Source organism: Hemiscyllium ocellatum, chromosome X (assembly GCF_020745735.1).
Source record: "Hemiscyllium ocellatum isolate sHemOce1 chromosome X, sHemOce1.pat.X.cur, whole genome shotgun sequence".
Classification (NCBI taxonomy): Eukaryota; Metazoa; Chordata; class Chondrichthyes; order Orectolobiformes; family Hemiscylliidae; genus Hemiscyllium; species Hemiscyllium ocellatum.
In genome coordinates this window covers 13,629,163-13,646,908 of record NC_083453.1, presented here as the reverse complement: position 1 = coordinate 13,646,908, position 17,746 = coordinate 13,629,163, and the positions used below count along the sequence as shown (strand labels likewise).

Genomic DNA, 17,746 nt, shown 5'->3' with positions numbered 1-17,746 from the left:
AGTGATGGATGGGGGCACAATTACAACTTCTAAAAAACATTTGGATAGATACATGAATAGGAAAGGTTTGGAGGGATATGGACCAACAGCAGGCAGGTGGGACTAGTTTAGTTTGAGATTATGTTCAGCATGGGCTGGTTGGACCGAAAGGTCTGTTTCTATGATGAATGACTTGATGACTCCATGACTTTCCAGGATGCAGTTGGACAGACTCCCTGATGTTGCATCCCAAGCTGATGACTAGCCATAGCTAAGCCCCTGGTCTGTGCACAGACTGACTGATGATATTGGAGCCTCCTTACAGATAGTCACTCCCTCTTGACTGGACTGAGGGCTAGCCTGTGTCCAGTTTCTGACATGGTCAGTTGTTTGACTAAACATGCAATGTTTTGCCATGCAAGCAGCTGGCACACCTCTGTAGATGTGGGGAGCATGTGGCTAGTGCCCATGGATCAGGTCCGGAGATGCTGTTTGGTGCTGAGCAACATGAAAGCACATTGCAGTCTACTGAAGTTGCCAAGCACAAGCGCTGACGTCCATGTCGAAATTTCTCAATGTCTAGATTGCTTGGCGCCTTAGGTAAGAAAGAAAGCTGAATATTAATGAGGCTTGTTGAGCCATCAAAAAGACTATAATCCTCCTTATTTGGCAACTCACCACTGCCTAACAAGAAATTCACCTTGCCACTCAGTAAGTGTACAAAAGATGAAATGAGATGCTCTCGAGATCACTGGACTTCTAATCCAATTCTGCTATAAATCCTGCTATAGCCTACCTCATTCAGGTCCCCATAAGATTCCATCTGGGGTGGCTAAATTTGCAGATGACATAACAGTATGTAGGAAAGTATGTTGTGAAGATGCCATAGTGAGGATGCCCACCAACATAGCTAGGTTAAGTGACTGAGCAAAATTCTGGTAGATGGTGTGTAAATGTAGGAAACTGTGAAGTTGTTCGTTTTGGAAGGAAAAATATAAAAGCAGAATATTATCTAAATGGTGATTGACTGCAGAAATCAGAGGTGCAGAGGGATCTGGGCATTCTAGTGTAGGAGTCACAAATAGTTATTATAAGTGTACAGCAAGTAATTAAGAAGGCTATCCTTTATTATGGGTGGAATTGAACACAAAAGTAAGGATGGTATGCCTTTTTTATATAGTCATTGGAGAGACCAAAGCTCGAGTATTGTATAATGTTTTAGTCTCCTTATTTAAGGCAGATTGTAAATGTTATAGTGATGATTCAGAGGTGGCTTACAAGATTGATACCTGCAATGAATGGGTTATCTTTTGAGGAAAGATAGGACAGGCTATTGTTTTCACTATTGTTTAGAAAACAGATGAGTTGATTGCTGCTAACAACGTCTTGAATGGTCTTGACAAGGTGAATGTGGAAAAAAAGTGTTTTATGTTTGCGGGTGAGTCCAGATCTAGGGGATACAGTTTTAAGATTAGGTGTTGCTCTTTTAGGACAGAGATAATGGAAACAATTTTAGAGGGTTGTCTAACTTTGGAACGTTCTCCCTTATCTCCATAGCCTATTTAGGCAAAGGAATTTTTTTTAAGGTGAAGGTAGATAGATTCTTGTTAGGCAAGGGAACCAAGGTTATCAGAAATAGATGGGAGTGTGGAATTCAGGATACAAACAGACCATCCATGATCTTCCTGAATGATGGAGCAGGCCTGAAGGGCCAAATGACCTACTTCTGCTTCAAATTCGTATGTTTGTATAAAAAGAGACAGGAGGTTTCAAGAGGGAATTCCTGAGTCTTTGTGAGGAGTTGGTCTGACCTGCTTGCAGAAAGCCATGTCAAGTAATACAGTAATAAGTAAATGAGAACAATTGTTTTTAGCAGTTGCAGGTCATTTAGGAATCACCTAACATCTTGGTGTAGCAGCTACAATTTAGATATCTCACTAAATCAGCATTCATTATTGTGATAAGAAAGTAACCTAATAAAATTAGTATTCTCAGTTGAAAATATTTCATAAAAATATACATTTTTGATGCACTATTAATAGAGATATTTTTCTGATGCTTTACCTTTCTGAAATTTGTTCACAAATGAGAAAAAGTTGAAATGTGATTCCTAGCACGAAAAGGTTGGACATCCCTACAGTAAATGCAGAGTAGTTCTATGTCTCTTACCCTACGTGATGAACCACATTGGTACTTGAGGTTTCTGTACCATCAATTGTTATTTTGAATCTCATGTATCAGGCAGTTTCCTCTTCCACAGCCACCCCCCCTCCCCACTACAGTTCCCCTTTAGAACTAGATCTACTGAAGGAAGTCACAGAGAAAAACGATAGTGTGAGCTAGCAGCAGTGAATTTTACCAAATCAAAACACTGAATCTTATATAGATATTTTTATTGGGAATTTAACATTTTGACAAATTTACAAAAATAAGCAGAATTTTCAAGCACAAACATTAATATAAAAATAGATCTTAAATATATAATCATCAAAATTCAACTAATCCACAATCATCCAGAGTGTATAGTTGAGTCGCTTACATCCTTCAAATAAGAGAAAATGTTCTCTAATACACTCATAACAGTATGATAAAAAGGAAGTTATTTCCAAACAATAAGAACAAAAAAAAAATTAAACATGTTTGAATGGAAACACTGAATCTTAATAGGACATTATCTTTTTGAGACACTATCAGACTTGACAAAAGGAAAAAGCGCACAATGGCATTAACACATCACCAATCGCATATGTTACTGTAAATTTGCAAAATGTTAAAAACAGCAAGATTTTAAAGCCTTCAGAAAAACAGTATTTTGGCCATTAGAGCGTGTTTGAATTAAGTGATTCTCTTTGACTTGTCTTGGTTTGACCGTGTGAAAAAATTAGTTCACTAACCACACCCCCAATGTTTCTCAGAAAATAAATCTTGCCATATAAGACTCTTCTTGAGCATCAAATAATTAAACTTTCTAATAACTGTTGCTGAAATAAATTTTCTCATCTCCATGTCCCATGGTTTCCCTGCAACATACACTAACAGATAAACCACAATCTTTCCAGTAACAGCGAGCACAAATTATATATTAGCATACCATAATAATCAAAGATGGCATGCAAATCGGCCATTTGATTCAACAGCTTTATAAGCCGCATTGAAGCCATAGTTTCATTTTTAAAAAATGGTTTAGAGCTCTTGTCGAAGGATGTGACCATGACGTTGTGGTGCATAGGACGTAAATCTACATCCATAGATACAATTATTAGGACTAAATGTTTCAACATTTTTCACCACTTAAACTCTGTTGTTTCAGCTCTTTCATATTGTTGAGGTCAGTAACTGCTCCATATCATTTTCCTTTTTCATGGAATAACCAGTATATTTAAGTACTGGTCAAGAATATTTAAATTTAAAAACATAAAATAAACTTAAAGATATTATGGCTCACAAAACAGAGCCACCTTGATTAGGCAAATGAACTGCCCTTCTGTCACGAAGTTAAGCACTTTAATGCAGTGATTTTTAAAGGTTGAGGGGGAAGGACTAACGAGAAGACTCCTTCTCCGAGATTGATTTTTTTTCTGTCAAGTTACAATTGATGTTAGAAGGAATGTACTGCAATTTAAATTATTGACCAAAAGATGGGGCTCGAATGATTTTTCATTTAGCTTCTTTCTTTACCATCCCCAAACACAAACGAATTATGCATACCACGTGGTGCATGAACAAAGCATGATTATTAAAGAACCACATCCACTTCTACTCAGAGAATTTGGTAAACTTTTAAATTGAAGATCTAGGTTTTCCTACTTTATCTGCATAAACAATTGAACTTAAGAGAAGTGATCTAAATTAGTCAATTTTAATAATAAGTAAATTAATAATCAAAATTGGCAATCACCACATTAAGAGTCCTGCAAAATTACTAAGCTCCAGTTTTCATCCTGAGTTTTGTTAACATTTGCTCTTCAAACTCTCAATTTCTATTTTCATGCAAGGGAAATGTCTAATGGGTGGAAACCATAAATATACAACACCACATTGTGTTCCTTGGGTCCCTATCAGGTCCCTAACCTGTACTAAAACAATAAATGTTCCCTGTACTAAATATTGTTGCATTTTGAGGAACACATGAATGTCTTACTGTGCAACAGCAGCTAGGAGTGGGATCTAAAAAGAATGATTTCCGTCCAGTGTCTGAGGAATAGGCAAGAAGCTATCAAAAGACTGTGCTCATCCCTGATTCAGGCCCTACATTTTCAAAACAGCACCTCATTTGTATTTCAGTTGTGCTCCCTGTACCTACTGTTGAAATAAATTGATAGATTCTATTTTACATGGGCTGCGTGTTAGGCCATCCTGGGATCTTATTAAAAAGTGCACAGGTTTGACTGACGACTCACATTTCTTCATCCCCATTCTTGCTAGGCGAGTGTCTGAGGAATAACTTTATGGAATTATTCAGAAAAAAAAATCAATGTTCAGGCTTGTCACACACAAGTCAATCCTCCATCAAGTAGGAGTCTCTTACCAAACTGTCAATATTTTTTAAATCCACTGCATAAATCATCTCTGTTACAAAGTATGTGCACTCTGCTGCTTTCTGTTACATTTGAATTTAATACTTAGTTTTATCTAGATTTGTACAGACATAAAAGAAAAATTTCATGGATTTATCTTCAATGTTACATCAGAATTATTTCACAAACTAAATTGGCCCTTATTTTCAAATCCCTTTATTTCACACCTGTCTGCCTACGTCTCCTTATACTTACTCTCCAGATTTAAAAAAACATTATCCTTGGTCAAAGTGAAATACCCTAACCAACTTTTCCCTCGACAGAAAATGTATGTGCTTCTGTTAGATGATCCACTAGGAGGTGCTTCTGAGCTGAAAGCAGTGGGGTGGAGGAGACCAGGGGCCTTTCTACCTTTCCATATTAGATTAGATTAGATTCCCTACAGTGTGGAAACAGACCTTTCGGCCCAACAAGTCCACACCGACCCACCGACGAGTAACCCACCCAGACCCATTTCCCTCTGACTCATGCACCTAACACAATGGGCAATTTAGCATGGCCAATTCACCTGATCTGCACATCTTTGGACTGTGGGAGGAAACCGGAGCACCCAGAGGAAACCCACACAGACATGGGGAGAACATGCAAACTCCACACAGACAGTCGCCAGAGGCTGGAATCAAACGTGGGACGCTGGTGCTGTGGGGCAGCAGTGCTAATCACTGAGCCACCATGCTGCCCACATGGGTTGAATTATTAGAGCTATCTCTGACACTGCTTACTAAGAAAGAAAAGCCTTTTCTGCAATTACAGGATTTTTTGCAACACTCAAATTAATCATATGCGGCTAGGTGAAATTTTGATTGGTGGGGTGCGGAAGATGGGCCTCTGGTCTCCTCCATCCCACTGCTTCCAATTCATAAGTACTCCTAGTAGATTATTTAACAGAACCACAAACATTTCTGTTAGGAGGGAAAAGCTCAACCTTCTCTTCTCCAAGGGGAACAGCCCTAGTTTTTCTTGTCTTATCAGTCCTTCTTCTCTGGAACTATTTGCGTAAATTGTTACTGGATTCTCTCTAAAGCCTTCACATCCTTCTTAAAGAGTAGTACCCAGAAGTAAACAACACCCCATGGAAGGCCTACTGAAGGTATTCCAAAGGTTTATCATAAATTCATTGTTATTGCAGGTGGCCCTCCTTTGATCTTTTCAATACGCAGATGTTGCAGTGTTCCTGAGAAGGATATAGTGAAACTAGGTTATCTTAAAGAATTAGTAAGAGCAAAAGTGAGGACTGCAGGTGCTGGAAACCAGAGTTTAGATCAGAGTGGTGCTGGAAAAGCACAGCAGGTCAGGCAGCATCTGAGGAGCAGGGGGAAAAATTTTTTTTTTAAAAATCAACGTTTTGGGCAAAAGCCCTTCATCAGGAATAGAGACAGGAAGCCTCCATGGTGGAGATACAAAAAAAAAGTTATTGTTAGTCCCAGACCAGAAGTCTTGGGATAAAGCCCTAAAGAGGTTACTTAAAGCTGAATATGTTTAAGCTCAGGTGTATAATAGCTCCAGGAAGAAGCTACCTGTAGTTTCAGTCTATAGGTTAAAATCACAAGGGACTTAAATCTTACTGAGGTGTTAGAGACAGGGACTGTAAGGCAAGTACTGTATGAGTGCAATATAAAATGTTCTTGTTTTCCTTTTCAATGTATAAAAGTATTTTGAAATTAATAGGATTATACCTTTATTGTGTAAAATATTTGAATAAAACAAAACTGTGGGTACTGAAAATCTGAAACAAAGTATTGGAGAAACTCAGCAGGTCTGGCAGCATCTGTAGAGACAGAATTTGTGTTAAGTTTATAGTTTAATTAATTCTATTTTCTCTCTATAACTTCTGTCTTATTGTTAAACCGAAGTGTGCAGCATTGCATTCTTATATTTCAGTGAGAAACCACTTAATTAAAACCGAAACAAGTCAAAATATGATCTATCCAGACAGATAGCTGGGATCATAACAATAGCGAGATGGATAGGTAAAGCACTGTTACAGAAAATCAGCCTGATAAAATGAAAATAGATTTCTCTTTTTCAACATTCAAAAGAGTTATAGAGAAAACTATGCAATGGTTGTACAGGTTTCTACTGCCCCCTAATGGAAAACTCTACTAGGTACAATCTTCACAACCTTTAGGTTCAAGAGAAAAACCATCAGACTTATGAGGACAAAGTGTTCAGGTGTCCAAAAAAAAACTAAATCTGCTGAACGAAGGTAAATTAAACTAGATATAAAAACAGAGAATAAAGAAGACACAAATACAAGGTTTGTGACACAGCAATGACAATATGAGATCAATCACTGGTGGTACTACAAATTATTTTTTCAGAAAAAGTAAAAGCACAGAAACAGGCTGTTTGGCTCAACTACCAGTGTTTATACTTCAGATGAGCATCCTCCTATCCCACTTAATTTAACCTCATTAACATATCTTTCTATTTGTCTCTCCCTTGTGGAAATAAGTTTTCCCACAGGCTTAGGTGGAGGTAGTCCCAAAAATTTAATCACATGATCTTCTCTCTCTAGATAACCAAGCCCATACTCAAGTCATTGGTTGGTGATGCACAAAGTCTTTCTATGCTATCTGGAAAATTAACAGACTCCTCATCAGCAGATTGGATGATTCTTGACTGTTGGTGAAAAAGCATGTTTAACCATTTGCAATGTTTTTATAATTATTCCCTTCACCATCAGGACAGATTACTAAAAAGTGCTGGAAATATGGTTTAGAGGGGCCAGGGCAGGTGCAAATACTTGGTGATATGCTCCTCTCAAGGTGAGACAGAAATTGGGCTTATGGGAGCACCGCTTCCTCTCCATTGTGGATAAAAGTCTGTTTAGCAGGTATAAGGTACTGTCCGTATTGCTGCACGTGGTGCAGGTCTAGCCCATTCCACTTCATCTAGAAATCAAAGATGGACCGTGTCCGCAGGGACACCATGTATAAAGCTCTAAATAAGGAGGGGAAGAACATACTCAACGCTGCCCTCATCCCCTGATGACCACCTTTGTGTACAGCTGCAACAAACAGTACATAGACCCTCGATATAGAAACACCAAGTGTCACTATATACTGAGGTTCTACCTGTCCCTGGTATTATGAAGAATGGGTGTGGCCTTGGTGCTACGAAATGGTCCAAGCAGCTGTATCAAGTTCTGTATCACTCGTCCTGCATGGAGAGATTTGTAAAGGAAAACATCTTTGACCACAAGTCCATCAGGCAATGCTCAGCATGTAGTGACCTTGAGCCCCTTGGGAAAAGGAAAGTGTGGATCCTGTCATGTGGTTCCCTGAGCAGACTGTCAAAGTCATTCAGCAGAATGCCTGATTGCCAGAACCTTCCAACTAGTACCAAGATATAGTTTGGTTGATGGTGAGAAGGCACTGGCTGACAGATCTTGCCCAGACTCTCTGTGTCACCGCATGCTACCCTCAAATCAGCTGAACTGGTGAAAAGACTGTCATACATCTTCTGGAAGGTGCTTTTTGCAAAAAAAGTCTGGAGAAAGATGTAGTGGTTTTCGTCAAGGTTCACCCGGAGCAGCTCGGTGATACAGGACTCTGTGCTCTATTCCCTGGAAAGCACACTGAAACAAACATTGAATGCACCTAGAGGATCATCAACTTGATGAAAGATGCAATTTCATCTGTCCAAACCTGTTGGACTTCCAGCATAAAGAGTTGATCTTGACCAAATGTTGCAGACTGGCACCTTCCTAGGTATAGGACTATGTGCTGAGGGATGCACTAAAGCTTGGGGCAACTGCTGCAAGATGAGTGGTATACGATCATCATCTAAAGTCTTTCAACCAAAGTACGCAAATAGTCTTGTATAAGTAAGAAATGTCTTCTTTTTTTAAAAAGAACTGCAGGGAATGAGTCGACTCTTGACTCTGATCTCCAGCACCTGCAGTCCTCTCTTTCTCCCAACTGCAAGGAATGCCAACTTTCCAAAGGTATTCACGTGCAAAGACTGTACAGAAATGCTTCAGTAACTGTGTATGCATATAAAGACTTTTTTTATTAAAGTATATTTGCCCAATAAAATTAACTGAAAATGTTAAAAAATGAAAATAAACCCACTTTTTTTCAATGTTTCTCTGATTTTTCTCATAGGTTGACAATGTCTGGGAAAATCAATCTTTAATTCCTGAAGACTCCAGGGCATTCCTGGAGGGTTGACAACCTATAATTTTGAAAACATGCAAAGTTATTGGGTGAAACAAAATGATCAACACATCAATAAGTCTGAGGAAGGCCAGAATCTTAAACCATTCTATCCAAATTTTGTGATCTGACATCCTGTGTTTATTCATTCACTTTCACTTTATTGTTAATACCAAAAGTAAATTAATTTTACATACTTGTCTTGTTCATTAATAATGAATTACATACAATGAGAAAAATGTTACAAAAATTACTGAAATTTGTATTAACCCATTCCCAGCAAACTTAGAATATCATTGAGTCTATCCTAAGTACATGTTCTTGTCCATACATTAGCTCCTATGAAAAAGTCTGGTGGAAAATGGCACAAAGGAGTTCAGGAACAGAGGAATTGTACGCTTGTCCCTGAATGCATCCAGTAGTAATATAACAAGGGCTGATCCTCATTGCTAATCAGACTTTTAACTTCTGCCAAAATTCACAGTTGCAAATGTATACTTCAAATCCAGAGTCTTATCCAATTGCCAAAATTCTTGACCCATCAATTCATGTTAGACAACACAAATTTCACAATACTGTATAAATACATGGAACTAGTACATGAACGTTGGCCATCTGGATTACCAGTAAGGTAGCAGATGTTATCTCCCCTTAACACTCTTATGGATAAGTACTATTACACTCTAAGTGAAACAAAAATGCTGCCAAAAGACCAAGGGCCAGTGACTATAAACAGTTGCCCTGCAACAGACCCGTCCATTCTGGTGTCAACTAGGATGACTTTATTACATATTCAAATTAAAGGGGCATACTGGAATTAAGAATCAAACAATGACCATGAATTTATTTCTGGATCAGTGGTGCTGGAAGAGCACAGCAGTTCAGGCAGCATCCAACGAGCAGCGAAATCGACGTTTCGGGCAAAAGCCCTTCATCAGGAATAACAGCAGTGAGCCTGAAGCGTGGAGAGATAAGCTTGGGGAGGGTGGGGGTGGGGAGAGAGTAGCATAGAGTACAATGGGTGAGTGGGGGAGGAGATGAAGGTGATAGGTCAGGGAGGAGAGGGTGGAGTGGATAGGTGGAAAAGGAGCTAGGCAGGTCGGACATGTCCGGACAAGTCATGGGGATAGTGCTGAGCTGGAAGTTTGAAACTAGGATGAGATGGGGGAAGGGGAAATGAGGAAGCTGTTGAAGTCCACAGGACCTCCATGTCCTCGGCAGAGTGGGAGGGGGAATTGAAATGTTGGGCCACGGGGCGGTGTGGTTGATTGGTGCGGGTGTCTCGGCGATGTTCCCTAAAGCGCTCTGCTAGGAGGCGCCCAGTCTCCCCAATGTAGAGGAGACCGCATCGGGAGCGACGGATACAATAAATGATATTAGTGGATGTGCAGGTAAAACTTTGATGGATGTGGCAGGCTCCTTTAGGGCCTTGGATAGAGGTGAGGGAGGAGGTGTGGGCACAGGTTTTACAGTTCCTGCGCTGGCAGGGGAAAGTGCCAGGGTGGGAGGGTGGGTCGTAGGGGGTCGTGGACCTGACCAGGTAGTCATGGAGGGAACGGTCTTTGCGGAAGGCAGAAAGGGGTGGGGAGGGAAATATATCCCTGGTGGTGGGGTCTTTTTGGAGGTGGCGGAAATGTCAGCGGATGATTTGGTTTATGCGAAGGTTTGTAGGGTGGAAGGTGAGGACCAGGGGCGTTCTGTCCTTGTTACGGTTGGAGGGGTGGGGTCTGCGGGCGGAGGTGCGGGATGTGGACGAGATGCGTTGGAGGGCATCTTTAACCACGTGGGAAGGGAAATTGTGGTCTCGAAAGAAGGAGGCCATCTGGTGTGTTCTGTGGTGGAACTGGTCCTCCTGGCAGGCGGAGGAATTGGGAATACGAGATGGCATTTTTGCAAGAGATAGGGTGGGAAGAGGTATAACCCAGGTAGCTGTGGGAGTCGGTGGGTTTGTAAAAAATGTCAGTGTCAAGTCGGTCGTCATTAATGGAGATGGAGAGGTCCAGGAAGGGGAGGGAGGTGTCAGAGATGGTCCAGGTAAATTTAAGGTCAGGGTGGAATGTATTGGTGAAGTTGATGAATTGCTCAACCTCCTCACAGGAGCATGAGGTGGCACCAATGCAGTCATCAATGAAGCTGAGGAAGAGGTGGGGAGTGGAGCCAGTGTAATTACGGAAGAACAACTGTTCAAAGAGACAGGCATAGCTGGGGCCCATACGTATGCCCATGGCTACCCCTACCTGCACATCCACTAATATCATTTATTGTAACTGTTGCTCCTGATGCGGTCTCCTCTACATTGGGGAGACTGGGCGCCTCCTAGCAGAGCGCTTTAGGGAACATCTCCAAGACACCCGCACCAATCAACCACACCGCCCCGTGGCCCAACATTTCAACTACCCCTCTCACTCTGCTGAGGACATGGAGGTCCTGGGCTTCCTTCACCGCCGCTCCCTCACCAGACACCTGGAGGAAGAATGCCTAATCTTCCGCCTCGGAACATTTCAACCCCAGGGCATCAATGTGGACTTCAACAGCTTCCTCATTTCCCCTTCTCCCTCCTCGCCCTAGTTTCAAACTTCCAGCTCAGCACTGCCCCCATGACTTGTCCAACCTGCCTAGCTCCTTTTCCACCTATCCACTCCACCCTCTCCTCCCTGACCTATCACCTTCATCCCCTCCCCCACTCACCCATTGTACTCTCTGCTACTTTCTCCCCACCCCCACCCTCCTCTAGCTTATCTCTCCACGCTTCAGGCTCACTGCCTTTATTCCTGATGAAGGGCTTTTGCCCGAAACGTCAATTTCGCTGCTCGTTGGATGCTGCCTGAACTGCTGTGCTCTCCCAGCACCACTGATCCAGAATCTGGTTTCCAGCATCTGCAGTCATTGTTTTTACCACCATGAATCTATTGTCAATTGTCAGAAAAACCCATCTGATTCACTATTATCATTCAGGAAAGGAAGCTGCCATTCTCACCTGGTCTGGACTACGTGTGACTCCAGACCCCAGCAATGTGGTGGACTCTTAACCGCCCACTGAAGTGGCCTAGCAAGCCATCCAGTTCAAAGGCAATTACAGAAAAACAATAAATGCTGGCAAACCAGCCAGCGATGCCCACGCCCCATGGGTGAATAAAATAAAACAAACACAACAATCTAGACTGTAATGAAAGCATAAAGAAAACATGTAAATCAAATAATATAACCATGCCCAGTGTGCGCAATGCATGCCATCCTCTCTAATGCCCACCTCTCATGGACAACTTCATGACACAAGTTTTACTCACGCTCCGCCGCTGGCAAGAGCTCGAAAGAAATCTCGCGAGAATTTGACAATCTCGAGGCGGGTTGCCCCGGTGATGTTTTTGCTCCACGGTGGTTGATTGGACCATTCGGCGGAGAAACGGACCAATCGAGTACTCAATGTTTTTTTAGGAACTGAACGGGAAGATTTAACTTTGGAAGAAGCGAGTCGCCTTGACCTGTGGGTTCAGCTGGCTGGTGCTTAACTAAACATTACGATCAGAAAACGTAAAGCTATCAGGAGAAGTTGTGCAGACAGGAGAGATCTTGATTATTTTAAAAAAAACGAGCTTCGCCAATGATGGCTGCTGCTACCATGAGGGGAGAGTCAGGTTCGACTGCTCCCAGGTGAGTATATCCAGTAGGACCGATCGGGGTAGCCTTTTGTTGTTTCTATCTTGAGACAGTCCCTGACCAGACATGGTTAGAATAACATTCCACCCGTCAGGTCAACCGTATTCATTTGTATTACTGATCGCGGTACGTCGAAAATAACCGAAAGAAAGAGGACCCAGCAGTTCATAAGATGGCCATTTAAACAGTGTACATCCCCTCTGCAAAATCTAATATTCTTGTTTCATTATCATTTGACTTCTGACGCAAATACATCGTGGTGTATGCACGTTAATATACAGTATGTTGTTGGGCTCAGTTCTTAAACGTAAGTACCCATGGAGGTGCTGATGAATGTAATTGTAGCAATCTCTATTGGGGTGCTGGCCCATTTCGAGCACCACTCTAATCTAGACTCCTGTGCCTTTCAGAGTCGATTTGAGAGTAGCATAGACAGAAACTTAGCTTCAGGCCCACCTTGCTGATGTTTCGTGAGAGAGGGCGAGCGATTAAAAGAATTCAAATCTAAAATGCACAATGAGAATCAAAAAGTACTGGAAATACTCAGCAGGTCAGGCAATATCTGTGAAGAAAGAAAGAGTTAATATTTTAGATTGAAGAAACGATGTCCTGTTTCTTTCCAAAGATGTTGTCTTACCTACTTCCAGCATTTCCTTTTTTTTCAAATTTCCAGCATCTGCAGTATTTGTGCTTTTGTGAGATGGGAAAATTGTAGGTTATGTCTACACAGAAAAGACTGGAAATGTGCAGGTCAGTTAGCATTTGTGTACAGAACAGTCAATATTTTGGGGTTGTATCTTTCTTCAAAACTTAGAAATCGGAAATGCACATGCTTAATAAGATCAAGAAAGGAGGGGAAGTATTGTGGAATGGTGGCTGGATGATGTAATGAATCACATCAGAGTAAAAAATGAGGTCTGCAGATGCTGGAGATCACAGCTGCAAATGTGTTGCTGGTCAAAGCACAGCAAACTAGGCAGCATCTCAGGAATAGAGAATTCGACGTTTCGAGCATAAGCCCTTCATCAGGAGTCACATCAGTCAACTACCTGGTGAGATGAGATGAACGTATGAGGAACGTTTTGAGGACTCTGGATTTATACTCAATGGATTCTAGAAGGATGGGGGGAGGGGAATCTAACTGAAACATGCAGAATACTGAATGGCCTTCAGGGTAGATGTTGGGAAGATGTTTCTATTGGTAGGAGAGACTAGGACCTGAGGGCACAGCCTTAGAGTAAAAGGAAGACCTTCTACAGCAGAGACAAGGAGAAACTTCTTCAGCCAGAGAGTGGTGAATCTATGGAAATCATTGGCACAGAATGCTGTGGAGGCCAGGTCGTTGCGTATATTTAAGACTGAGATAGATAGGTTCTTGAGTATCAAGGGTTACAGGGAGAAAGTGGGAGAATGACAAAACTTGAGAAACTTATCAGCCATGATTGAATGAAGCAGACACGATGGGCTGAATGGCCTAATTTCTGCTCCTATGTCTTATGGCCTTATGGAATCACAAATCATTAATTCAACTGTTTCCAGAGCAGTAAACAGCAATTCACAGCAAGTTAGCATGCAAAACACTGGTTATTAAGTTCTGTTAAGTCTACAGTGTTTGTCTTATCATACAAAACAATGAACGTTAGGCTTTCCCCTGTCATTAGTCATATAACTCTTTACTGCACTCCTGAGTTCCAAACCTCAAAGCCTAACAATGACACTGTCAGCGTTCTGCTGAGAAATGATCACTCTGTTGCAATTTGCCAGTATCTCTGTTTAATTTCTAACCTGAGATTAGAAAAGGGTACTGCAAGCAAGAAAATAGACAAATGGATGTTGCAAGCTAAGTGGCGACACCTTGGGATTAAGCACATCATTTACTGGAAACAGACCATGGTCTGAGAGAGGATTTATGTATTTGGTACAGTGTGGCTTGGTGTTTTACATAGAACACAGAACAGTACAGGCCCTTTGACCCTTGATGTTGTGCCAGCCTTTTATCTTACTCTAAGATCAGACTAACTTCCTTGTACTAACTTTCATGTGCCTATTCAAGAGTCATTTAAATGCCTCCAATGTATTTGACTCTACTACCACTGCTGGCAGTGCATACCACACACCCATCACTTTGTGTAAAGAACCGACCTCTGACATCTCCCCTATTTCGTGATAGCGATTTCCACCATGGGGAAAAAGTCTCTGGCTATCCACTCTATCTATGCCTCTCAACATCTTATACATCTCTATCAAGTCACCTCTCATCTTTCATTGTTCCAATGAGAAAAGCCCTAGCTCCCTCAACCTTTCTTCATGAGACATGCCCCCCCAGTCCAGGCAGCATCCTGGTAAATCTCCTCTGCACCCTCTCTAAAGTTTCCACATCTTTCCTATAATGAGGTGACCAGAACTGAACACAATATTCTAAGTGTAGTCTAACCAGGGTTTTATAGAGTTGCAGCATAACCTCGCGGTTCTTCAACTCAAACCCCCTGCTAATGAAAGCCAACACACCATATGCCTTCTTAACAACCCTATCAACTTGGGCGGCAACTTTGAGGGATCTATGGACATGGACCCCAAGATCCCTCTCTTCCTCCATACTATCAAGAATCCTGTCTTTAACCCTGTATTTGTTACGATACAGAGTAAACTCCCCTGCTTAATTTGAAACCAGCAACACAGAAAAGATTTATCCTGTGCAGTAATCTGAAAATTCGAGAAGCCAAGAACCAGTTAAAGTAAAAATTAGCAACTTTATTTCTTAAATTGTAACAGAGAATAACTATCTAGCAACTATTTACAATTCCTTACTTTAACCTATCTGTTACCTTCCCTTCTATAATACTAATCTGATAAAACTCCTGATTATGATTTACAAAACCAAACTTTTTATCTCAAAACCAGGCATCTTTAGTTTTTTTTTCTGAATTTTGGTGTTCTATTCTTCTTAGGGATTTCTGCTTCATAGGTTACTGATCAATTAAAGGTACTTTTTAAGAGAGCTATTTTTCAAACAGTTTTTAACATGCTGGGGATTGGTAGATCTCCTCTCAACTGTTCAGCTTTCCCCAGTCTTGTACTCCCAAAGCATCGAATTATGTCATTGGCTTTTAAGATTTAAACTTTTAATTTAGATTAGATTAGATTAGACTTACAGTGTGGAAACAGGCCCTTCGGCCCAACAAGTCCACACCGACACGCCGAAGCGAACCCACCCATACCCCTACATTTACCCCTTACCTAACACTACGGGCAATTTAGCATGGCCAATTCACCTGACCCGCACATCTTTGGAGTGTGGGAGGAAACTGGAGCACCCGGAGGAAACCCACGCAGACACGGGGAGAATGTGCAAACTCCACACAGTCAGTCGCCTGAGTCGGGAATTGAACCCAGGTCTCAGGCGCTGTGAGGCAGCAGTGCTAACCACTGTGCCACCATGCTGCCCACTAACTGACCTAACTCAAATCTGTTTTGTTGCTTCCAGGCAACCAGTTAATCGAGTTGTTTGACCAAATGTTACATTATATTTCTTTTCAGAACACTTGGTTCTGTCAGGTAGTTCTGTTGCTTTTAACTCTCTTAAAGATACAGTACTCCCACATCTTCATAACATGTTCTACATTCAAATTTAACCTTCCAAAGTGACTGACTTCACACTTTTCCAGATTGAACTCCATCTGCCAGGTATCAGCCTAATTCTGCATCCTGTCACAGCCTTCCACACTATCCACAACTCCACCAACCTTTGTGTCATCGGCAAACTTACTAACCTTCCTTTCCACTTCCTCATCCAAGTCATTTATAAAAATCACAAAGAGCAGAGGCACCATAACAGATCCCTGCAGAACACCACTGGTCACCGAGCTCCAGGCCAAGTAGTTTCCATCTACCACCATCCTCTGTCTTCTATGAGCCAGCCAATTCTGTATTCAGGCAGCCAGATTTCCCCATATCCCGTGCCTCTTTGCTTTCCGAATGAGCCTACCATGGATAACCTCATCAAACACCTTGCTAAAATCCATGTACATCACATCCACTGCTCTACTTTCATCAATGTGTTTTGTCACATCATCAAAGAATTCAATAAAGTTTGTGAGGCATGACCTACCCCTCACAAAGCCATGCTGACTATCTCTAATGGTAACTGCATATTCATCCTGTGATCTTGGCCAACCTGGTGGCAGGGGAGGAATCTATCAAGTTAATGCTTAAGAGACCTGGATCCCATGTTGACTTTGCAGGCAATACATGTGCAATACCCCTCCAATTGTTAAGTACTTGATGAAACCTCCATAAATGCTATAGGTACCCATATGCTTGATGATCATTTTCAGTACGCTGTTACCTGATAGAAAAGTAATCTGCCATCATTTTGTTTTGATATAGTGTGCAGTGTAATGCACTACAGAACTTGGTGCTGAAAATAACGGTCTGATCTTTTGGCAGAAATGAGTGTCTCAATCAAAAGGCTCGACCTGTGAAGCCAACTGTGGCCAACAAAGAAAACTGTCCAAGACCAGTGAGGCCAGAGAAAGGAGCTGCTGTGCATGGCAGTAAGCTACCTATACCGGTGAAAAAGTTAAAAGTGAAATCTGTTCCAGACTTCAAAAAGTTACATCAACAGTGGGATAAAAAATTTCTGAAGGTAAGGGTATTATCCAACACACATAACATTGCTATGCATTCAAGAGCTGGCTGATTTTTAATGTAATATTGGGGAAGTTTTTTTTTAAATATGGATATCTCCAGAAGTGGGACATGTTTCTGTACAGGCTTGGATTCTTTTCTCAAAAAGAGATGAATGGTTGGTGACCTGATAAGTCTTCAAGGAAATTAGCATTTGATAGGGTAGGTGTATGCAAAGGAAAAGGAACGTTTTGATAAATTACACTTTAGGTCCCAATTATACCCATGAGGAAAGTTTGAATGTTCATCTCCTAAACCCAAGACATTTAATTTTAAAAGAATTATTGAATTTTGGCAATCAATCTTTCACTGAGGGGCTCTGGTGACGCTGTTCTGTAGTAGGAAAGATTGAACAATTTATTTATATTATCTATTCTTTCAAGTGCTCCAATCTGTCCATTTTGTATACAAATGAGATAATCTTTTGACTTGGTATTCCTGGTGAGAGCCATGTTTGCTGAGAGCATCTGTCAACATAACTTTTTTTTAATTCTCTTGTGGGCTGTGAGCATCACTGTCTGGGCTGGAATTTATTACCCATCCCTAGTTGCCCTTGGCAAGGTGGTGGTGGGCTGCCTTCTTGAACAGCTGCAGTCCCACGATGTCCTTAGGGAGGGAATTCCAGGAATATGACCCAGTGATAGTGAAGGAACCGCGATATATCTCCAAGTCAGGATGGTGATTCCA

At 41.4% G+C, this 17,746-nt stretch overlaps 1 protein-coding gene across 1 annotated transcript in view; it reads left to right on the top strand.

Moving 5' to 3' along the window:
* The first annotated feature begins 12,189 nt into the window (after positions 1-12,189).
* The window catches only part of LOC132805813 (uncharacterized), a 47,918-nt gene continuing 42,361 nt past the window's right edge, over positions 12,190-17,746 (top strand). Inside the window, exons 1-2 of the mRNA XM_060821098.1 lie at positions 12,190-12,367; positions 16,820-17,018. Of these exons, the coding sequence (XP_060677081.1) occupies positions 12,318-12,367; positions 16,820-17,018 (249 nt within the window). The 5' untranslated portion in view covers positions 12,190-12,317. The remainder of the gene's footprint in view (positions 12,368-16,819; positions 17,019-17,746) is intronic.